Source organism: Phalacrocorax aristotelis, chromosome 3 (assembly GCF_949628215.1).
Source record: "Phalacrocorax aristotelis chromosome 3, bGulAri2.1, whole genome shotgun sequence".
Classification (NCBI taxonomy): Eukaryota; Metazoa; Chordata; class Aves; order Suliformes; family Phalacrocoracidae; genus Phalacrocorax; species Phalacrocorax aristotelis.
The window spans coordinates 99472894-99497876 of NC_134278.1; the positions used below are offsets into that span (position 1 = coordinate 99472894).

General features: G+C 37.6%; 1 protein-coding gene across 9 annotated transcripts in view; it reads left to right on the top strand.

Moving 5' to 3' along the window:
- LCLAT1 (lysocardiolipin acyltransferase 1) overlaps positions 1-24983 on the top strand; it is a 121434-nt gene that overhangs the window by 34550 nt on the left and 61901 nt on the right. For 2 of the 9 annotated variants that reach the window (XM_075088693.1, XM_075088692.1), the window contains exons 3-4: positions 9774-9942; positions 12646-12844. In XM_075088693.1, coding sequence (XP_074944794.1) covers positions 9778-9942; positions 12646-12844 — 364 coding nt within the window. In that variant the 5' untranslated portion in view covers positions 9774-9777. The other 7 variants (XM_075088696.1, XM_075088695.1, XM_075088691.1 and 4 more) reach the window with 7 other exon arrangements.

A 24983-nucleotide genomic window follows, 5' to 3' on the forward strand; every position in this document is an offset into this window, starting at 1 on the left:
GTTCTGTCAGAAGAGAAGCCTGCCTTTGTAGCTGGTGGGAAGAAAGAATTACAGAGCTGAAGACGGGGTTAAAGCTACAGTTCTTAACGCTAGTTTGTAATGTAATCTTAGAAATATCCAGATATGCTGTTGACTGATCGTACTGGTGAGCTATGCAAATAAGATTCGAAGACTGTTCTCTAGAAGGCTCCGAAAAGCACAGCAGAACTTAATCTCTTACTGTAAGGTCTTGAAGCAGAAATATTATTAGTTAGTAGTGGGACAAACAGTGGTTTGGCAATGTGTGGTTTTTGGCTGTATTGCTTTGGATGTTCCGTCTTCACCAAATCTTAACAGATTGAGGACAGGATTTCATGTCCAGAGGTGGAACAAATGCAAATAAACTGTTTCTGCTGCTTCTAGTGGGAATGAAATGTTTGTAAATTTTCTGCGGAACTACTGCATTTTTCCTCTTTTGCTTCAAAGCCTGCCAGGTAACCGATCTATTGTTTCTGTTATGCTTACCTTGGAAAGCAGCCAGCCTGTAAGCATAACTCACTAGAAAACTACAACTTATGTGGCTTTTAAAGTTGTTATAAACATGTGATATTTGCTGATGTGTAAGTATGCTTCAAAGTGCTGTGTGTTTCTGATACAAAGGCAGCCCTGCAAAATTTTGAATTCTCTAAAGTATGGAATTTTCCAATTAAGTGGCTAGAACATTTTTAATGTTATTTGCAAATGTTTTTTTTTTTTGTACATTTTTCTTGGAAATACATTTTAAAAAGCCTGAGGCAGTTGCACAGACTCAAAGGCTTGTCGGAGTCATATGCAATTGATAATAGCAATTTATCTTTATTATTATTAAGAAAAAAGTGACATAAATTCATCTGTAGGCACTGTTCTCCATCTCTTGTATAAGTGCTGTTTAACCAGAATGACTTACGTGGTAGGGAAATAAAGATAAGCCTTTAGTTTTTCTTTTCAGCCCTTTAACAATTCTGAGAGTAGATAAAATCCATAATCTGATCTTGCAATTGATTCTAGGTACAGAGTCACTGGCTTCAGTAAATTTGCTGTCGGGATTTTTGGCATGGAGCCTGCTGAAGTTTTATAGCATGTAACGGGCTACTAAGAAAAGGAATAAAGTAAGCTAGCAATTGCAGTTGTCTTGCAGGTGATGGCTGTCATAGTATAAAAGATATTAAAAAAAAGAAATATAAAAGATACTTTAAAAAAAGCAAGCTGCTTTGTTGTGTTTTTTTTTTTAAAAAAAAAAACCCAAACCATGCTGTAATAATACCCATCCGGAATCAAATTCATTTGTAGTATACATTACAACTGAAAAAGGAGGAATTATTTGGGTTAATATATTCTGTTCTGAAACCGAGAGAGGTTTTTGTAAGGATGGTCACAAATACAAAGCTCTCACTGAGACTTTCTCCAGGCTTAAGGCCTCTGAAAGTCTGCTTTTATATCCCCCCTTTTCATTTTCATAATTGCACTCTTCAGAAAAATATGAATTAGCATAAGTTTTCTGTCATGCTGTTACTATCCTGGTGATGGTTGGTGGTTTACATAGCTTGTTGATCAGGCTGTTTGAATTTTGTTCATACATGTCTCCTGTATTTTTTTTTTTGAGTTGTTAACCCAGTGAGAAGATTCTGTTTCTACAAGAGTAGAAAAGCCATTACAAGTTTTATGGATCCCTTACACAGAAGGGAGTTGTGAGTTACTGTTCTGTAAGTAAGCTGGGAAAATAGTTTGTCCTGGAAATGGTGAACATAGCAGAGTTTTTAGAACCTTGGAAATTCAGCATTTTTTTTTTTTAAATTGTACGTTCAGGATCTGTTGCAGCGCATATCAATAACTTGAAGAGCTTTCACTGTTCACAGCTTCTTGGTTCAATGCCAGTGGCAGAGACTTTAAGATGCTGCATTGAACACTACTAGTTTTGTCTTTGAGTAACTGTTCTTCAGCACAGAGTCCTTGATACCTGTTCTTCAGATTGAGGATTTTATTATGAAGTACGTACTTCTGAAATCATAATGCCACTCCTCCCTGCCAAGAATAGCTGTGATCCGAAGTGTTGGGATGCTCTTTTGCAGGGGAAAAAAATTTGATTTATTGGCTTGTTTGTTATATCTCCAATTATGTTTTGTCTGTTTTTTGTACTTTTCACTTGGATTTGTTATCTATCGACGTTGGTCACCTTTTTGGTCTCTTCTAGACTTTCCAGACCAGAGGACTTAGTTTGCCGGCTGTCGACCACAAGTAGCTTTTTTGTAGAGTAGACTGGGCCTAGAGCAGACCTGCAGGTTTTACATAATAAAATGCCTAATAAAACTCCAGAACTTAGCATAACTCCATGTTTGTTGCAAGGTTATGGGTTTTCTTCGTTTTATTTAAAGACGGGATGAAGGGGATATGGGGGAATAAAACAGCTGTTCTTCATCTGCCAAACCTAATCTTGATGATTGTCAGCAAGGGCACCCTTTTTATATTGGTTGCTGTTTAATACAGGCTTGTCGGGCCACAGTGACTTGAAGGATAGTACAGAGAACAACTATATGCATGGAAAGCCATGAAGAAGTAATTCAAAATTATTTGTGTCTGTGCAATGTGCATAATAAAAAATGAGGTAGCTTTTGGTAGAAAAAGCTCTTGTGCAGTTCTTCCTACAGCAGCTCAGATTTGTCAATTCATCTAGATTTTCTGAATTTAGTAAGGAATAAAACTAAGCTACTTTTCCATAAATCATTCTTATTTTTCAGGAAGCCGCCGTTGCTGTTGCTTGATACCCTCCTACAAATTATTTTAAATACCTTAGGTCATGCTCTCATTCCAGCTTTATTGGTCTAATGGTTGTCTGGAACAACAGTGGAAAGAGTACAGGTAAACAAGAGTGAAAAAGCATCAGACTGATTTGATGTCTGTATCCTGACTGAATTATCTGCTTACAGTATCTAAAGGCTGTACTGCAAAGTATCTCAGCCAGGTTTTTTGCATTTGGAAGGACACAGTTACTTGGAAGAGCAAATTAAATATTCTATTAATTTTTTTATTGAATTATAATAGTCAGATTACATCTTGGCAAATAAGAGATAATAAATTGTAAGATGCAGCAATAATAATATTTTATTGGTAATATTTATGGAAATTACTCACTAAGTATGGTACTTTTTATTTTGTGCATGTGTAAGCTAATATCTACTATACTGCTAGAGAGGGTCAGGGATGTGGTTTGTGATGATGATTATCTTTTATTGCCCTATCCTATATTGTTTTATGATACATGCGTTAAATCTCTTTAAGGTTTTTAAATGCAAGAACTGAATAAAAGGGAAGTAGTTTTGTTGGTCAAGTGCCTGTTTCTTCATACATTTTTTCTGTGATAGTGATCTGTGCCATATTTGTATGCTCCCTAAAATGCTGAAGTGCCCAAGAGGAGGATCAGAAATAAAATGTAGTTCAGAAAGAGGTCTGTGGAGACCGATGGAGCATCTTGCCTGTATTGTGTGGGCCACTTATTAGAGTGGATATCTGTGCAATTAATAATTCAGCTTCTTCCTGTCATTGCTTCCCATATAAACTCTGCTATTTCTGCAGTTCTTTTAACTGAAGCACAAGTGAGAAGTTACGTGATCAAAGAGATGGGGTAAGTTGTAGATCTGGAAATACAATTGAGTCAGACTACAAAAGCTTGCTGTAAGCAATTTTCTTTTTAAAATACGGTACTACACAGAAACTAGTTTCTTGCTCTGAGAGCAAGGATTGGTAAAAATTTCCTTTGAAATGTTGTTATGGAAAAAAACCCCATAAGGTGCTCAAACAGAAAAGCCTGGTGATTTGTTGGACTTGAAATGTTCTGCTAGGATGTGTCATTTCCACTGAAACTTTGTTTGACTGGCTGATGTTTTGTCACTTGGCCACCTGCTTGGTGGTTGCTGAGACCCCTGAGTTATTTGCTTTGCAAGCTGGGAAGGATTGTCCAGCTGCCTACTCTCCTGTCTAGATGATTTTGTTTAGTAACCTTAAAAACTAGTCAACAAGTAAAAGTTCAGGTCATTTGTTTGATGGCTTGTTTAATGGACAGCTGGGAAGCTGGCAGTCTTTGTTCCCCTCTTGCCCACCTCCTTGAATTCTGATTCATTTCACCCAGATGAAAGGTATCTTCTGACTAGGAAATTATGTTTCAGAATGCAAAATTTGATAGGGGAGCTGGAATTTCCAGCTCACCTCTTTCACTTGCCATGCTTAGAGGAAATGCAGAACTAAATTAAGTCAGTTCGCAGTTAACTGCTGGCTTTCTTTGCAGAACTGTTAGAGAAAAGGCATCACTGTCTGTCTGTGTGAGTTTCTGCTTGATTTTAATTGAAGATAACGTTTACCTTTTCCACTGGTAATTGACTGAAAGAAGAATTAAACCCAGTGCCTAATATTCCCCATTCAGTTCTTGAAGACTAATGAATACTTTTATTGTCCATGCTGATTGAATGAAAACCTACTGACTGGTGATAATATAATATTGTTTCACTGGAACTAGAGAGCATTTATTTTTTCAGTAGTGTAGTAAAACCTGATTTGTTGACTGCATAATACTAAGTGCTTAAAAATCTCTCTTGTTATCAGGTAGCTGGCTCTGTTTGTCAGGTAGTATTGCTTAATTCCATACCGTAGGTTAAATCTTGTTTTACATTGAATCTGGAAGACAAATTAACCTGTTTGTACAGAACCCTGAATTAGCCAGGAACCATTAAGGAAACCTGGAGTGTGTGGTGAGTCTTGTCTACTGTGAAACTTCTAGACCTCTAATTTTAGAACTTTCTTGTTTCTTACCCGATAAACTTATTTTGCATCCTTTGCCCACTTACAAGCCACAGAAGCAGTTGTGAAGAAAAACTAGTTTTGTTGTAGAGAGCAGACTGTTTAAAACCTTTTGAAGTCATCATAACAAGCTGTGGTTTGTCTGTCATTCCAGCCGTACCTTGAATGAAAGCACGTTAGATGATACACAAACCAAGCCAAAATCTGATCACAGGAAGGTGCCTGTGCTTTATGTTGCTATGCAAAAACTTTGCGTAGAGTATTGAGATAATTTCAATAAAATATTCTGATAAAGATGAAGTTTACAAAAATGCAACTGTTTCAGGAAGTAATTTGTCCCATTGTATCCAAGAATTTTAAAAATTAGCTGAAATGTAAAACAAAAATTGTAGTTTAAGAATTACTGTTTCCCGTTACCTGGAGACGGAGCATGTTTTCCTTCTGCTATGGCAACGAGAACATGTGAAGTACAGTACCCCAATAACTTGGAGTTCTGCCACAAAATAGATGAAGAACTACAAGCCCCAGTATGAGGGTGCTGTCTTTCTCACTGTTCGCAGCTTTCAGTCTGAATCTTAAAATTTGGACTGTCTCCCCACAGCTCTGACCCCCACAGCAAATAGAAGGTGTCTTTAAGATGCATAAAGGCTGTAATTCATGCTAAATCCAGTGTTGAGAGTGATTTCTGCATCAGGAAGAGAGAGTTGTCAGCAGCGGTAAAGGAGTACTACTGTACTTTGAAAATGTTCAGGCTCTGTTATCCAGTCTTCCTGTTGAATCCTTTAGTTCAGTTCTTGGGTGTCTCGTCTCTGACTGGAATCAGCTCTGATTTTCTTTGTTTTGAGATTTTTCACATTTGTTTTAGATCAGTTTACAAGTCCTCATTAAGTACTGCTTTCCCTTTGAGATCATTTGATCTTTTTTTAATCACATTTCAAAGTTGCAGGTGTTTGTTTTGCATTGATTTGTAGCTGTTATGTCTCTTGTTGAATGTGTGCTAGATGTGGGATGGCTGTCATATATGTATGAAGATACGTTGTTTCTAAGGTAGGTGTTTAAGGGGCTGAGATATGAAAAAGGATGATAACAGAGTCAATTCCCTGGTGTCTTTGGTAGTAGGCGTCTGGGAATTCCTCAGGAGTGACTGACACAATCGTAAACTGGGTACAGCAGCCCTTGTAGTGCCACCACAAGTTGACACCACAGTGCAGAGCCTGGCCTGGCCTGGCCGGACTCGACAGCTGAGCCTGTGTGCCAGCCCTGCAGTCTGCAGCCTTACGGCTTTCCTTCTCAGCAGGGTGCATGGCCTCTTGCAGCATGCTGCTCTTCACCTGCCCAAACAAGCTGGTATTGCAGGGGGGGAGGGGAGGAAATAGGGTGTGTATGGGAGGGGTGTTGCTGCGTTGGGATGGGAGATGTGGAATGCGGGGCTGGAAGAGGGATTGCTACTGGGAAGGGAAAAAGGTGAGGATACAGAGCTGAGCAAAGATGAGCAAAAGAGGGTTTGGTAGGCAAGTTGCAGCGCTGTGTGAACACGACTGTAGTGCTTCCAAGACGGGGCAATTCCCAAACTGTACTGAAGCCTTAGTAGGACACAAAGTTGTGATTAATTATTTTGTCTGACCAGAGCTGGCTCTATACAATTTATAAACTTGTGCGCTGTACTCCCAGCCAAGGGGGTGCTGGAGCTGGCTTCCTGTGGCACCACTTGAGTTAGAGAGGGCACATCACTTCAGCAGTGCACGTGGTCTGGCGAGTGTGTCAAACCCAGCTTGGGGGTTGAGCCTCCTCTCTGCCCTCCCTGCTCTAAACACACGCAGAGCAACACTTCTGCTGACTGTCCCAGGGCATGTGCTGTTGGCAGCCAACGTGCCCAGCAGCTTGTGTGATGAATACCCATCCTTGACTGTTGGCTAAAATGACAGGCTATGTAAATGTTTCTCAAGTGACGTGTAGGCGGATGCATCTGAAATCGTGTAGCCTATTTTCCAGGCTGTAATGCCACCACTTGAACCCGCAAATGATAACAAGTGTGCTAACAATTTCACCTTGTTACTGAAATGAGCTTGCTGAGCCCTACTTTCAGAAGGCCAGCTGGATGGTTACTCTCTGCTGTAAGTTCTTCATGTTATCATAGGCTTCTCATGTTGAAGTTTTGCTCAAATTCATTAAGAGGGAGTAGTTTTTCTGTTCTCTTACCTGTTTGCATGGTATGTGCTTTATTGTTGTGGAGGTAATTCAGAGATAAAGTCTATCCATTATTCTACGTAAATGCATGTTTATGTGTGTAAAGATATATATAATGTATTATATATACATAATAAGTAAAATATGGTATGTATCACACTTCAAAAATGTGGCTGCAAAAGAGATACATGGCATCGATTAAAAACACATATGGTACCTTTTGTGTCTAGAAACAAAAACTGTAGTGTTTAACCCAGTGGAATACAGCATAACATATATGTATATACAGTAATGTTAAAGAAAATACTGCTGGGGTGCAGGTTGGAGAAGAGAAACTGCAGAACTTCCTCGGGTCTCTTCCACAGCTCAGCTACCTTAATCTAAAAAAAAAAGTTCACAAGACAGTCTTTCACAAAAGGTACAGAAAAGATTTTTTTCTTAAATATTTGGCCCTGTGCTGTAATTTGAGGGAAGGACCAGTGTAAACTGTAAAAAGCTCAGCCTGTAAATGAGTGACCTACTTTTCTTTCCCAAGAGCCTAGGAGGATGACAGAGCAACGTCTTTTCTCATTAACTCTGTGGCTACCTGTGTGCAGCAGTCAAGTATTTGGAACTGGAACATGCGCCTTTGTGTTGTCTGTCCGGCAGCTGCTTGGAGCTCGGCTGTCTGTCTGGCAGATGTCATTGCGTCTGACTCGATGACTGGTGGCTCTGAGCAGCCTTGGAGAGGATCAGAGTGGCTGGCTGCAGCTAAAGAAACTCGTTCTGTGTCCACTAGTGGGTTTTAGGATTAGGGTCTGAAAAGATGGCCCTAGATGTTTCCAGTCTTGCTGTGTGTGTTCCTCAAAAAAATGCTTGATTAGATCAATCGCATTCAATTTTAATCCTCTCTGCTGCCTTTTGCAGTAGGTCTCAAATCTTGATATGTCAGGAGAAGGCCTTTTCTTCTAGTCCTGCTGCAATTAATGCTCCTCTTTGCCCTTTCTGTTGTTTCTGTTCTTCTCTGGGTTTTTTGTCCTCTGCTACCTTTATTTTGGACTTTCCCCACAACAGGTTTGCAGTAACAAATATGGGAAGTATTTCAGTGCAGTACTCTTCAAGGATCCCTTGATATGCCAAAATTGACCCTACTTAGTGCATGCATATGTGGACAACTGGTTATGTAGTTCCTGTTTTTGGCAGGAAAGAGAGGGCTCTGTCCTCTAGGATGTAAATAATGTGTATTTGTTTGAATTCAAATTTCATTGTGTTAAAATCTTTCTGATACAGCTATCAGCAAACATTTGTATTTAGCGTTACTTTTTTTTGTTATGCTGCAGAAGTCAGGCTAAATACAGCTTCCTCTGTCCTTCTTACATTAACAAATTTTCATGGTCTCTTCTCTTGGCCTTCCTCCAAATATGTACAGTTTAGGAAATTGTTTAAACCTAAAAGTATCCCAAAATAGAGCTACTTTCTTGTTACTTGTCAACATGAAGTAGCAGAAGCAAATTCATTTGCTAGCAACACTAGTGTTGCCATTTCTTGACTTCTGAATAATTTGCTTTGCAAACATTATTGCTGTGAACATTGCACAAAACATGCTTGAGATAAATCATGGATGTTACAGTACACAAGGCTTAATGGATTACTTTTCCATTGCTCATTTTAAAATTAAAAACACCAGCTTCCTGTTTTTCTTGTCCTGAAGTCCGGTCTATCTGGGCTCTTATAATTTCTAAAACAGCCTGTTAAAAAAGGAATTCAGTAAAGTGACGGAGAAGTGACTTCTGCTTAACCTTTGCTTTTATAAACAATTAGTTGAGTCCTAAATAGAAGAAAACAGTCTATTTTTAGGCCCTAATTTAGAGAATTGATATTTCCACATTTGCTTTGTCATAGCTGGTAGTAGTTGCTAAATTGTGAAAGCTTGTAGCTATTACAAATGCTTGGAGGATTGCTGAGTCTTCTGCCGTAATGCATTAAGAAGCTCGGTGCACTGAACATTTCAATTTATAAGAAGGGAGTCTAGCTGATAGCACAGACACTGAAATATTTCAAGTCTAGACTACTGTCTTAAAAACCAAAGGCTATTGGCTTTTTGGTGGAAGAAGTTGGAAAATAACTGATAAGGACAGTTGAAGTACAGCAGACTTCAAAAAGTCAGAAATTCTCTAAGACATGGTGAGTCGGAAGGATTCAGCCACTGCTTGTCTGCCCTGTTGTGATGAAAAGGGAACTGGTGTTTGTGAGACTGATCAGCCGTTTCAAGGTTCAGTGGTTTCTGAAGGAGGTTGGACGTAGACCCTCGTTAGATGGTGGTTTCTGCAACACTGGGTTTAGCAAGAAGAAACAAAATGAAGAATTAGAAAAGCAAAGTTCCCTAACTTCAGAAAATGCTAACATTAGTACTTTGCCAATGGCAGAGGTAGTGGCTGAAAAGTTTATTATAACAGGTGTTCTGTTATATAACTCGTCGTACATTTGTATAATAAAAATAGCTTTCTGAAGACTTGAGAGTGGATCTATATATTGTAATAAGTAGAGGAAATTATGATGTAGCTGACACTTTTATGACCTCTTTAATATCCCAATGCAGCTTAGAAATCTCTGTGTTTATAAAGTTGTTCTCCTACTGCTGTTTGTGAGGTAGAACGTTTTGGTTGCATTTACTGTCATCATGTATTGTTAGCCATGGAAAAAAAGGAGGAATATTACCTCAAACTGGATCTATGGACTAGAAGAGCTATGTAATTACTTTCAGTTTATCTCTCTAATATAATGCCTGTTTTCTCTTTCAGAGCCATGGTGTCATGGAAAGGGATATACTTTGTACTTGCACTATTCTTGGGAAGTTTTTTTGGAAGTATATTCATGCTTGGACCTTTTCTACCTTTGATGTTTATCTCACCGGCCTGGTATCGCTGGATCACTGATTGCATTGTGGCCACTTGGCTCACACTCCCTGTGGTAAGTTGCAGTTTGAGCCAAGTTCTGGGCAAGTGTTCATAATCCCACGATTTAGTTTGCTCACTGACACTTTTAATTTTATTTTATGTTTTTAAAGTTTTTTTTTGCTTTTGTCAAAACAGGCCTTAACATACTTACTATCTGTGGAGACTTAGGCTTTAGCTCAGTGTTGCAGATTATGTGCCTGCCTACAGCCCCCCTCTTCTTCCACAGTACATAAGTAAACTAATGCCATGTCTTAACTGTACTCTTGAAAAGGCTTTTTTATGGCAATTCCATCCAGTGTCAGTTAGATGCTGATCAGAGAAGAGTAGGTGAAGCACTAGTAAGCATGAGAATTTTTTATAAGTTATAGGCTTCCTAGATGAGTCGTCTTATAAACTCTTCCTTTTGACTGTGCTCCAACTATTTAATTAGGAAGATTATTCACTGTCTGGTACATTGTTGCTGACCTTCACTGTTCTCTTACTTAATCCTCTTAGAATTTAGTCCTTGTAGTTGAATCAGAGGCAAATTATTTCAGGTGAAAAAGAACTTCCCCCTAGAAATGAAGTCTTCCTCACTTAACAGTGCATCCGCTTTATAGCTGTAGGAGTCTGGAAATCAATAACAAAGCTCTTCGCTGAACTTTTCCTGAGGAAAAGCTGTATGAATGGGATCTATCTCTCCATCCATTCTCTAAAAACCAAGGGACTTTGTTCCTCGAGGCCTTTAAAGATTTAATTTTTTCTGACGTAAAAATGCTATATTTGTGTGCAGAAATACACGTCTTGTGGAATAAAGGAAGATTTATTTTTATTACATATCAAATAGTTTCTGCTTTCTCTGTGTCTTGTGTGTTTTAAAGAGGTGCAAGCTGTTTCATGTTCTAAAACTTGTCCTCTTCATCGTTACTAAATGCGATGAAATTAGGAGGGAAGAAATAATTACGACTAAAGGGAACAGAGGGGTTTTTATTTCTTGCCATGATGAAATTTAGCTGAGTACTGATAGTGTCACAAAATCAATTCTTTCTGCCTGTTTGTCTCCCAATTTTTCTGAAATTGCAAATTCCCCAAAATCAAATACTGGTCTTTTATTTGATTAGCTGCCCATGATTTATAATTCTGGATTATTACAACTAGTTTGTGATAACTTGTGCAGTCTAAAAGTTTCATTTCAGCCCACACTAGACCTAAACCAAAATAATTAGAATATTTTTGTGAAAAGGCTTCTGTCTTGTAAGAATCTTGGGAATTTAGGTTCAGGAAAGGTGTCTGAAAAAGGTCTTTGCACCCAGCCTTTTTGAGGCTCAGACTTTGTGTTGGTTTTCTGTCCTTACACTACTCCATTCTTAGTCAGGAGAAGCAGGTACTTGGGTTTGTGTCTCCAAACAATTAACTAATGTTGGACCAGTTGGACTCCAACAGAGAGGCTCAGACCCTGACCTCTGTAAGTATAAGAAACTTCCACCTTCCTCACTCCTCTGCCACATATTATTTCCTTTCTAGCAGAGTCAGCAGGATGGGACAGTGAATGGGTCTTAACTGTTTAAGTTTAGTTTGGCTTATACTAGCATTAGGGTAAGTAGAAAAGGACATCTGTTCATTATTATGTTTATCTAGATGTTAAATATGTAATAAGATTCTTATTAAACTATCAAAAAAGGCTGCTTCTCACTTGTCTGAAAAGACAACTCTTTACCATTTTGAGCTATATGACCTGTTCTGCTTTTGCAGTGGTCCATAGTTGATAGCAAACACCTTTGCCAGAATTATAGTGAGCCGAATTATTAATATTATTAATATTTGGCCCATATAATGCTTTTCATTCTGAGTTCTCAAGCCATTTGCAGTTGTGAGAATGTCATTCCAGTTTTATAGATGACTCAAATTGAGAAATTTGTGTTCTTTGAGGTTCTGTGGCACAGAGGTGGCAGAAATATGAACAGAACAGAAGGTTGTTTTACTTCCTAGGGCTCTGTTTAAATCCCCATACTTTATTCTTTTTCTATATTTTTCTGGAGAAAGAATGGGGAAGAGAAGGTAAGGAGATAATCTGAAGTGCTTCCAATCGTGCTTTGTGGTTTCTTCTTCTGTACTAACTGGATTGGACAGTGTCCTGCCAGTGGCCCTGATCTTAGGGCCTTAAGTGATACCTCTAGGTAATATCTGCTGTCTACCTCTGTTTCTTGGGATTTTGTACCTCTCCAGTGAGTTTCCACTAGATATTAAAAGGTTGCAAGGCACTAGCATTGTCATCTGTATTTTTGAATTATTTGCCTGGTCCTGGTCTTTTGCTGTAAGCAACCAGCACTCCTCCATATGCTTTCTTGCATGATTTGGGAATGGTTGACCAATAGATTATTTGTGCAGCCAGTCCCTCCTTAGATTTTACTTACCCAAGTTATAATCCATACTGATTCCCTTGTTCTATTCCTACATAATAGTATTCTGGGAAAAACAGGGAAAACCAAGTTTAATGTTGATCGTAGAAGAATGTTTTTTAAGAAGTGCTATTTAGTTGTTCTTTCCTCCTCCATTAAACAGCTGACTGTTACTGTGGAAAAGTTGGCTGCTTTATTAGAAAACAGTCAGAAGTTTGTTTACCAGCGGTAATGTGAGTGAATAAGTGAAATGAGATAATTCAAATTAATTTTTATTGCTAATGGGCTGATGTTTTTCTTGTGGGTGTAAAGCCATAATATTGAGATATTATTTCTAGGCCTTGCTGGAGATGGTGTTTGGTGCCAAGGTGGTTGTCACTGGTGACGGATTTGTTCCTGGAGAAAGGAGTGTCATTATCATGAACCATCGCACACGAATGGACTGGATGTTCTTGTGGAACTGCCTGCTGCGATACAGCTACCTCAGACTTGAAAAAATCTGTCTCAAATCCAGTCTCAAAAGCATTCCGGGATTTGGTAGGTCACTAAACCCTTTAATTTTAAAGGAAAATGTGTTTAAATTTTGCACAGCACTGTACATACCCTGTTACATGCCCTACGTTTAAATGCTATTTCAGTATTTTTAAACCTTTGTGTAAAATATGTGGCATATTGAGCAATTAAACCATAAATTTGCCGGAGGACACCTGGATTACATGCTTAAGCCTTTCTTTTTAAAGAATCTGCATGGGCTGCTGTTGCTTATAGGTAAAAATATTTCTGCTTTATGTACTGAAAGCACTTTTCAAAATTATGAAAAAGATTTTATGATTCTTCTCAGTGTTTCTTTCAACACTTCATTTTTGGTGCTATTTCACCCCACATTGCAAATGCTCTCATCAGGCTTCTTTCTTCATTATCCAATTTATACTATTGAAAAGATTAAAAAAAAAAAAAGAAATAAAAAGCCCTGTAGGCAATTGCAAAGTTGATGGTTCATTTCAATAACTGTAGTTTTAAATTGAACTTGGTTACGCAAAATATGCTGTACAGGATATGAAATAATAAGTATTTATAGTGATGTAGGCTGGAAACGGATCTGAGTTGCACGTACTCAGGGAAATAATTTCAGATGGGCCAAAAATTGTTGCACAAATGGTTTCTGAATAAATAGGCAGACTTATCTGAAATAAAAGCATCTCTGCATTTTATTTATCTCTTAGATTTATTTGCTGTTTTATACAAAACTAGCTTGGGCAGGATATGCGTCAACTTTATGATGTCAAAAGAGTAACCTTATTTATGGTTCCCTTTTGTCAGGCCATTTATCTGAACAGATAATTTTGGCAGGATTCCATATGGAGGAACTCTCATACTGTGGCACCAGTATTGTATTCACCTGCTGGGTGTTTAGTTCTCTTAAGTAAGAGCTGCAACTAGGTAACATACTTCTTCCTTAACAGTCAAACATGAAGGTCAGTTTTACTTGGTAAAAGACATTTCTTTTAATGTTACAGGAAATGAGAAAATGCGTTTTTAGATACATGTTTTATCTTCATAATAGAGCAGAGATGTTTTGAAATGTTGGAATCAGCTGCAAATGCAACTTTTTAAAGCAACGATGGAAGATGGAATCAGGAGTATACTCTGCAAGATTCATAGGTTTATATCTTCAAAAGTAGCATGTATTTTTTTATAACAAAACATTTGTATGTTTGCTTGTTAATGCCTTTAATAAAATCGGAAGGTCAGCTCCAGGAGCTTGGATGCTATGTTATGCTTGGCAAAATTTGGAATTTGGTTCCTGAAAAGGTGTCAGGAGTTATTTAGAGGTGGTGGTGGTTGTTCTTGTAGTTTGGGTTTGTTTTGTTTTGTTTTGTTTTGTTTTGTTTTTTTTTTTAAATTCTCACTTCTCAGAATTAAGCTGTGAATTCTGTTCTCTGCATAGACTGAGCACATCTAATAGATTTGATGAGTAGGCTCCAGCAGATGGACCTGTGGCAGGTCAATGTTAGCAGGCCACGATGCTGTTTTTGTTCATAGTCTGATATAGCTTAAGCCACTAACAAAATTCTGGGCTCGTACTACACTTTGTGGGCTGTGATGGTAGAGGTGGCACAGGCAGACGCTTACTTGTGTTATTTGCATTACAGGATGACAATTTCTGGCAGTAGAGTGGATGCCTGGATCTGTAGTGTTATAATAATAACCACAATAGTGTTATAATAAATAAACCACTATTTATATGCCAGATCCCCAAGCACCCTCCACATTATATGAGCTTTGAGTACTTTGGTTGCAATGTTGTGAATTTTAGCTTATTTTTTAGTAGACTGTTAATGTTGTGTTATTAGTCACAGGAGAGGAATCCAGCTAAACTATGTCCTTCACTCAAGCCATAATTTGGTAATCTAAATAGATGTTCAGCTTCTGTTCTAACATAGTGTATCTAAAAAGAGACCTTAGAAATACACGTCGCCGTGTTCAGTCAGCCTGTGTTTTTGGTGGTGGATTCTTGCAAAACTTAAGCATTCTGTATAGCCACGTAATTAGGGGACAGTTGGAAAGAGAGACTGTTGGATGAAATTGAGGTTTACAGTAGAAGATTTCATCATGAATCTGCATGAAGCTTGGTGGAGCAGTGATATAGCAGAAAGCGGTGTCCAAAGTGGACAACCCTGAATCTCACCAGTAAGAGCAGAATTTCTCCGACTCACCTCTAATGGCCCTGCTGTGTTAATGTGATATACTTTTAATAGGTTTTTGTCAGATTTTTTTTTTGTTAAATTGTGTCTGGTGGTTTCACGTAAAAGTTTTGTTTATTCTATGAGCAGATAACTTGGAAATCAGCTGGACAGTTGCAGTGCACTGCAACTATAACTGGTACCTTAGATGTTGATAATTTAAGGTGTAACATTTGTGGAAATTAGAACAGCTACTTTCATCATGTCTTTCAGTTTCATCTTTTCATATATTTATATGAATTAGTTGTACATAGTCAAAAGTATAGGATTACAGAAGCATTGATATATGGGCTAACTGTAACGTCTAATAAATCTTTACCTAATGGTAATTTTGGTTTGATTTTGAGAAGTATTTGAATGAATAAATTGTATTGCTTTCAGCGCAATTTTTTCTGATCTTTCAAAGTATTTTTTTAAACAAACATTTAATTTAAAATTATGCGTAAGATAAGGTTTATAAATGCAACCCTTTGATTTCCGTGTTGCTGAAAACCGTTCGAGTATTAAGCATTGCACCTTTGTTTTTATATGTACTATCCCAGACAGGGTGTAAAAATAGGTCTAGGAGAGATTATACTGATCCAAGTGGTATATATGGTAGGTGAAGGGCAAAGCTTGGAATGCAAATAGATCCAGAGTCCTTGTCGCCCCCTTTGTAGGTTAAAAGTGTAAAGGTATCAAATTTAATGAGTCTGTATTGCAAGTAGGCAGTTATTTTCTAGTTAATTATAATTAAAATCAGAGGAGTCAGTTTTTCAAGGAGAAGCATTGGGTCACTTATCTAGTTCTTAAGTTATTAATTCTTTGCATTCCAGTGCATAAAAAAAAAACTTTGCTTAAAGGTGAGCCTTAAAAAAGAAGCCCAAAGGAAAACAGATGGTCCTTCCTTCCTGGAACTGTAGCTTTGGCTTGATAAATTGTGTGCAGTAAAGTTTTCAAAAAGAGGTATTACATTTCAGTAATCTCAATTTCAGAAACATTCTTGCAGTATTTCAGTACAACTTGCCAAAGTTGGTGTCTCGAGGGAGCACTACTCTGGTCTTAGCTGTTGCTGCAGTTTCTCATCTGACATCATCAGAAACTACTGACACATTCTGCAGTGTCAGTTTTCAAGGAGAATTTCTAATGGCATTGTCAGTTTCCTGCGTAGTCTGGCAAGATATGACTTCTCTACAGTACTTGTAATAGATATTTACAATTTATATTCTTGCCTATTCTCAATCAGGAATAGCATTTGAGGTGACACAGATTATAATGCAGTTGTGTTCAGCATATGCTATGGAATGCACACTGTTCAGGTAGGTACCAAGGAACATACCCAGTAGTGTTGGATGACCAGATAATGACTAGAAGTTAGTCTTGTCCTTTTAATTTTTTTCTTAATTTAATTTGTAAAAGTCTTGTGTAAGACTTCACTGGAAGTAGAGATTTATTTTAATGAAGGACAGTTCGCCTGTGTTGGGTGGACTTGCATTAACATTTGGGTTTTAGTGGTTAAAAGTGCCTTGACACGTACATGAAAAATAAATTACAATTTGGGTTTAACTTGAGCAGTCTCAGATAAACTGATAGAAAAATGAGGGAGGGTAACCAAAGAGGTTAGTGTCAGTGCATGGCTGCTGTGTGAGGTAATAACTCTGATTTGCTTAATGCAGATGCAAAAGATAGCACCGTAATTTGTGTACAAATACAAAGTCTGAAGGTGCTGCAGTCACCATTGATGGATGTATCTTGAAGATAACTTACCATTTTTGAAAAGGCTCACTGAGACTGCTAAAGCAGGGAATTATAGCTGGAGCAGATGGGGGCAGGAACAGGTAAGGAAAGGACAAGGTGATGAAGGAAAAAAAGGAGAATAAGCAAAGCTGGCAAACCTGGAGTAGTTAGGAGCAGCGATAACCGAGTAACTGTCCAGATCTTCATCTCTGTATTCAAGTTATTCTGTAACTAACAATGCTCTTGAAGAGACTGCAAGATGTGGATTTTTAGTTCTTGTTTTTCACTCAACCAGTCACTCATGTGTTGTAGCTCTCAAAGGTTTGAGTTAGGTTTGGCCCTTGTTATGTTAAGTGCCAGGAAAAAAACTCAAAGAACTTCTGCGCTATTTCAGCACTGGGCTTAGCCCCACCAATCTCTTACTGCATGTCAGTTGATCCATTGTATCTGTCCATGTGTGTGAGCTTCGCCTGAAGCAAATGCAAAGTAATTTGAGTCATCTTAGTTTTCAGTGAAGCAGGGCAAAACAACTCAAATTATCCTGCCTTTGCCGTGGGCTAAGAGCGTGCATACAGACAGCTATGATGGATCAGAAGGAAAATATTGGTGTCGCTAAGCCTAGAAAATTTTAGCACTTAACTCAATTGGAGTATAGTTAAAGGAGCATGCTGTGGGGTATCTGTATGCGTTTATATTGGCATGGAAGTGTTTGTGCTGCCACAGCTACTTCTGTAGGTAGGGATATAAATACTTCAGCATAAAGTGTCTTTGTTCAGGCTATAGCTGGATTTGCATTCAAATTCTTATCGATAGAGCTTATTGGTTTAAAAAAATTAAGTGTAGTCTACTGAACTTTGTAGTATAGCCCATGTGTCAACTATCTTTGTTACGTTAAAATAGACTGAAACGAGAGTTTTGAGGAGCTGTGACATTTTGTCTTCTAGCATTTCAGTTATGAGCTGCCAGACTTAATTACCTTAGATTTGTTATCCTATGTGATTTTTGAAGTGGAAGTTGGAAAGTATGCTCTCTAATGGAAAGCACTATTGTTGTTCTACCAGTTGTTCATGGTGAAGGCAGATATGCAAGACTCTTTTGGTGGAGTTTTAAGTGTGAGGGAAGGATTATACTTGGAAGCAAAAATTCAGCTTAATTTGCCTGTAACTCTACGTGCATTTTTTGTGGGGAACAAAAGACTTAGGTGCCTGTTTCCCACCTTGGGTCTTCCGGGAAAAGCATAAAAGGAATATTTTCAGAAGTATACCACAGAAATTCTCCCAACTCTGTCAAGGAAAAAAAAAAGGCTAGCCTGACTTCCATTAAAATGTTCCTTATCCTTTCTATATAATGAATCCAGTTTCTCTCTGCCCCTTTTGCCTTTCCAAAACACACATCAAAAGAGTGAGATCAGATGCTAAACTTTCTTGTTCCCCAATTTTATAAAGTACAAGTGATGAAGAGAGTGGTTATTTTGTCCAAGCTCACAGAACAAATAACAGCAGAATTAGGATGGTGTGTTTTTCCCAACTTACGCTCCTTTGCCGTTATTAGTGGGTTATGCAGCACCTGTATGGATCAGCTCATCAGGCTGAGTTACTTTTGCGGTCCTCCCATAAGGAGATGGAGTATCTGAAGAGGATGCAGGCCTACGGAAGAGGTATTGAATTGTAAAATATCTCACTGTTTCTGACTTGCAGTAGAGATGACGTATCCATGGGAAAGACTTGCACTGTTTTGTGGGGCCTCTTTGTTGTTCCTGGCAATCTAACAGCCAGAGGTTGTTTCCTTTCTGTCTTTGGAGATTCTGGAATGATGTGGGGCTTTTCTCCAGATATGTATTGGGCAAGACTCATCTTTTTTAATACTTAAGTTTTCATGCTCTGTTTCACTGTATTGATGTATTTCTAAAATTCATTGGAAAAAGCAGCTTTCCAGCCATCCTAGAGATTTAAGCCTTTGCTTTAGTTCGCTTTAGTTCTGAGTAATGATGTGTTATTCTGATTTCACACAGTACATCAAATTAAATTTGAAGTGTTATTTTAAGATGGATATTGTAACTGAATAGGTTTAATGTTCCTTAACAGCATTTATACCATTTTAGCACAGATTTCATGTAAGTAGCATTGATACAATGGTAGAGTTAATAATCCGATTGTCCATATTCTATAAAAATGGCATAATTTAGGAAATAGAATGAATATTTGAATATGAAGTGTTGAAAAAGTATCCATGATTAAGGGATTGAATATTGAAAGAATAATTTCCAAGAGCATGGTATACCTCTGACAGAGAGCTTTATATGCATTTTTATCCTGCTATTGCTGTAATGATTTTTTTTTTCCTTATGTTCTGTCACACTTTTGTGTGTGTGTGTATTGTCTGAGAGGTACCAATTCTTCAATGGAATATCCTTTCTAGAAGGTTTCACGGCTAAATTTCCACAGCTAAGACACAGGCCACTCTCTGGCTAGCTTTTTGACAACATTGTTATTTCCCTGACAAATAAATCTCACACTGTAAACTTTGTTTGAAGAAGCCTCTAATTGTATTTTAAATAAACAACAAGCTAAAGCAGAAGTATCTGCTGGCACATAATGTATTCTCTCAGAAGAGAATGAAGCAGGGCAAAGGAAATGCAGAAAGTGTTAATATTTGAACATGACTTAAATATAAAATTTAGAATATTTTGGTACTGAAACAGATGCTTGAGAACTATGGGGAAATCAAAGGTAAAACTGAGCTCAGCAAAACAAGAATATTTTTCTTCTTTTCAGTTACCTTAAAATTCTGTGTTTCTGACCTTGATCTTTGTTCACTTAAGTTATTTTAGTAAGAAGAAAAAGGTTTAGGCTTCACATACATTGGAAGAGATGGTATTAGGTCCAAGTAAAAACTAGACTTTATGGTATATACATGTATGAAATATATAGTCTGAACATAAACTGAATGTGACCACAAAAATAATTTAAAAACAGATGTAGATTAAAGTCTTTTTATCTTTAGTTTAATTAATTTTTTAATCTTTAGATTAAAGTATTTTTTAAGACTAAAGTCAGATGCAGAGTCTGATAGGGCAAGGCAATAGCGAAAGCATACTGGCATCTATTTAGGCACCTTACAAATAGATTGAATCAAATGAATAAATAGACTGAACCAGATGTTTCACTATAAAATTAGGAATGCTACTGTGAATCTGTATTTGTGAATTTTGTCTCTTAGCTAGTTTTGTAATTTGCTCAAAGAATTCACCAAATATGGTGGTAGTTGTTCAATTCATTATACTCCTATTAACTACATTACTGGAAATGAGCATAGTTTAAAGAAACTTCCCAGGAGCAGAGATTGTGCATTACAAGATTATTTCAGAAAGCATGTCTTTATTTATCTTCCTGGTTTGTGCATTCAAACCATTACATTAAATTAAAAAAGTCTTTTAATTTCTAGTTTGCTTTGGGTTATTAGACATAAAACTATCTATAAAAACCAGTAAAATGGCTGACTAATTAAATTTGCAGAAATCTGTTCCGCAGTCTATACTGATGAAGACTTAACTGTATATACATAGCAACTTTAAGCCTGGCTTCCTGTGTGATTTTCTGTGTGCTAATATCTTTTTAATACCTACCCGTCTTTAAAATAAGGAACATTCAGAATTGCATGGTTGTTGCCTTGTGGATATTTTATGTGGCAAAACATTTGGAATAACAAACTGTTAATGGACCCAATTATTTGTATTACAGTGGGATCATGTGCTTCCGAGTGATTTCCCTTATTAAGCCTAGATGTCTGGTCCACTGTTGCCTCAAAAGCCCTGATCAGGACCAGACCCCTGCTGAATACAGGCGCACTGAATAATGCTTTCATTTTTGACCAAGATAATGGTATGAAAAATGAGTGAATAATGCAGTGGAAGAAAAGAGGGAGGATGAATGAATATAATAACAAAATCCCGTAGTTAGGCTTTCTACTTTCCTACTTGTTTCTATAGTTTTGAATAATTTATTGAATTTATTTGTGGGGGCAGGGGGGCTAGTATTATCAGCCATTCTGTTACAATGCAGAATACATAAATTTATACATGTATACCTATCTATATCATAGATACAGAAATACATAGATAACATTTTCTTGATATGTGTATATTTGCTCTTAATATCAAACATAATATTCCTCTTACAGAGACATGACATTTTGAGGGGTATCTAATTTCTGAGCTACTTATGGAAATGTACATAAAATAGTGATACAAAACCAAACACAGACTTTTTTTTTTTGCACAACTCATCTCTTTCTCTCTTTATTGCCACCTCCACCCCTAGTATCTACTTACTCCCAAATTACCTTTGCAATGAAAACACACTTAAGAAATTTCAGCTTCAAGTATTGTTTTCTTTTAAAGGATTTTGGGGTGGGGCAAACAGAAGTCCAGGGTCTTAGAATTTAAAAAGCTTTGCAGTCGCAACTAGCGTTTTTAATACAATGCTGCAAATTCTCAACCTGCATAAGCTGTAATTTGCTTTATCCTTAAGGCAGTAAGGAAATTCTTACATACAGCATGTTTCTCTTGTTCAACAGAAGGCTTTCCTTTTTGTGTAAGTGTAATTTTTTTCTGTGTAGAATTACATCCTGATAAAGCCTTATTGAAGTGTGGAACACATACCATTAGTGTGTATGTTTTACTTAAGATTTGGAGCTGCCTTTTAAAATCTTTTTTTCAGCTCTGAAAAGTTGATTTAAAGGTCAGTGTGGCTAGCTACTCTACCGTGTAGGTTTTCGTGCTGCTGTTTTGCAATTTTGAACAAGAGATGTGTAGTGTGATGCTTTTTGTATACTTTTCCAGGCAATGTTTGTTATCAGCAATGTGGTCTATTACAAGATGACTGTTTTAGCAAAGAAGTGGAGTTGCATTATCATGATCTCTTTAGCTTTGTTCCGCTGCTCAGTTTTTATAACTGATGATTTCTCAAGAATCTGAGAATCAAAAGACAACCATTTTTCCCCAGTCAAGTAAATGCTGCCTTTGCTAGGAAAATTCCTGTTGCCTGGGAGATTTAGGATGGCCAAAAACATTGTGCAAAAGACCAAAATATAATTACTTTTCTTGGACAATATGTTGACCTAAACTTCACAATAATTAACTGAACACGCTGTCTCACTGCAGGCTGCACAGGAGAAGCTACTTCCTTCTGCTGCTTAATCATAAATCTTGCTGATTAGCAAAACCATTCATTTTGCCCATTGCTTTACTGAATTCCTCTTGTTTCTCTGTGGATTCCACATCGTGCCAAAGACTTGTTACATGTTGTTTTTCCAGCAGCACAATGCAGACACACTGTAGAATGGAAATCAAAGCGAGAGCTGCTTTTGCTTTGTTCAAAGGCATGTGTCTGCAAGCCTGTGCTGGGTTTCCTCCCCGCTTGAATCTGGTGGGATGGTGAGACATGTAAACAGCAGGCATTCTCCCCAGCGGTGCACGAACCAGGGTTTTGGCTGAAGGCAGTAATTCATGTTTTTGTTGCCTTTCACTGGAGGCCTTAAAGCTTGAGCAAATGTGGAAGATTCTTCCACTTTTATAGATGGAAAAATAGTTAGGTGCAGTGTGCCATGCTAGGCTAAATCAGGAGGAAAAACTGGGTCCTTTACTATTAGTCATCTGACTGTTAGATAATTTGTTTTTATTTGAGCAGTCATGACCATTTATTTAGATACACACTTAAAGATAGAAGTATTCTTCCAGAACATTGGACATTATGTATTGGAAAAGTTAGAAAATCAAACCTGTTGTTTATTTGAAACACTGGATGCCTTCCAACTCCCTTCCCTCTCTTTCTTCCTCCTCCCCAACACCCTACTGTCATTACATTACTGCCTCTGTTTAATTTTTCATAGCCCGTATATAACACCACCACTTAGGGCAGGAATGGGAAACTACTGCGTTATATCCTGTGCTTTAAGGCAGTTTAGTCAGGTAAAATATGAGTCATCCAAGCAGCAGCTTTCGTAGTAGCTAAGGGTGTTTGTAATTTGATGTTCACAGTGCTGTTAAAGAATGATCACTAGAAAGAGTTTGTATAATTTAAAGCCTTGTGCTGCATGAAGAAAGATAGAGGAGAGGGTAGGATCTGGCAGTGAGGTTTTTTCCATGCTCCCTCTCTATTATGGACCAAAATCACTCTTCCTAAGGAGCTGCTGACCTGGGAAACTATCAGCAGGCTTCCCAAGCGAGCATTTATTTTGCTTCTCGTTTCCCTTCTTTCCGCCTACGGACTCTGCTGTGATGAGAACACAAGGACTGAATAATTCAGGCCTGTTGTGTGATACCACACAATAAAATGGTTTAGCACAGTACAGGTTTTGCATAAACTAGTTTAGGCATAGTGTCTAGGGTACATAAAACATACAAAAAGGTCTGGGTGGAGACGTAAGAACAATTGGAAAACACCAAAACCACAGCACAACTTTCCTAATCTATGTATTTTCCACTCTATTCCTTGGAGCATCTACATTCTCAGAGTTGTAAATGGTATGGTACAAGGCATGTCTGTTTCTGCTTAGAGGGCTTTTTTCCTTTGCTGTATCCATTTTTATGAATTTATTTTCAGATGCGGTATCATAGAATCATAGTATTTCTCAAGTTGGAAGGGACCCATAAGGATCATTGAGTCCAACTCCCTGCTCCTTGCAGGACTACCTAAAACTAAACCATATAACTAAGAGCATTGTCCAGATGCTCCTTCAACTCTGACAGGCTTGGTGCCATGATCACTTCCATGGGGAGCCTGTTCCAGCGACCAGCCATCCTCTCAGTGAAGAACATTTTCCTAATGTCCAGTCTGAACTTCCCCTGATGCAGCTTCATACCATTTCCATGTATCTTCTAGAGCAACCGAATGCTTTGGCAACATTTGGTATTTGGCAACATTTGGTATGAAAAGATGTCCTCTTTATATAACACAATGACAAATGTGAAAATGAAGCCCTAATTAGTTCAATTTAAAATACCGTTTTTGCACCATTGTAGTGGCATGTATTGTAGCGGTAGGAGGTGATTAAATACCAGAATAGAGCACAGTTAAATTACGTAAGTTATTTTTCAGTTACTTTAAAATTGACCTTTTTTTTCCTGCAAATAATTTGTTTAAACATGGATAGACTCTATTAATAAAGCTCTGCTGATGCTTCTTGACACTGCTGATGTAGGAATGTGATATATGCATAGATACACAGAAAACGTGGTCAAAGTTTAGTTTTGTTTACAGAGGGTTTTTAACAAGCACAGCATGCAAATTTGAAAAAATTTGCTGAGACTGCATTCTCAGCATTTCTTTTCTTAATTCATATAACCACTTCCAGTATTCAGTTATCTGGTTATCATTCATTAGCTGAGTATCTGAGACTTGTTACGTCCAGATTACAGAAGGCATGTTAGTTATGCATGCTCTGTCTGTTTAGTTGATTTAAAAATAAAGTGTCTACCCCATGATACAGGTTACAAATCTTTAACAATACAATTAACATTCCTATCTAATACAGAAGAGATTATGCAGCTTGGTTAATACATTATCCAGGCTGACTGACTTGTGAAGTTGATTTAGAAATTGGTGACTTTAATAAGTGATTTTCTAGCATGTGCTCCTTGTAAGATATTGCCATGAATGGAATAGAAAGGAGTCCCTGTAAAGAGAAGCTGAAATAAAATGCAAGAATAACATGCTGAAAGTCACCAGCAAAGGAAAAACAGAGTTTTGAGAACGGTGGTGAGCAAAGAGGAGGATGGGAAGCTCTGATGTGTTCTCTTTGATGTGGAATATCTAATCTCCAGGTTTTCTGATGAGACACAAGCTAGCCAAGTACGGTGGTCAAGCAACGACTTGCTCCTCTGAGCCCTGTTTAAGAAAGGAGCATCACAGGCATGTGGCAGAACTGGAGGTCTGATTTTTTCATCCTGTTGTCTGAACTAGTGGACAGGACTTCTAATATTAAAATGTGTATTGAATACTAAATTGCGCCAAAAAAGCCAAGAATGTTTATTGAAGATAATGGCGTGTGACCCCTAGGCTGCAGGCTCAGCAGCAATTTCATTTATTTAGCTGCATTACATTGTCTGTTTTGATGTCAGGCTGTAAATCTTCACAGTTGTCTTGTGTATTAATATAAACAAATGGATATATATCAAATTTTCCTGTCAAGTCTAAAGAACAACCTTGTATTTTCTT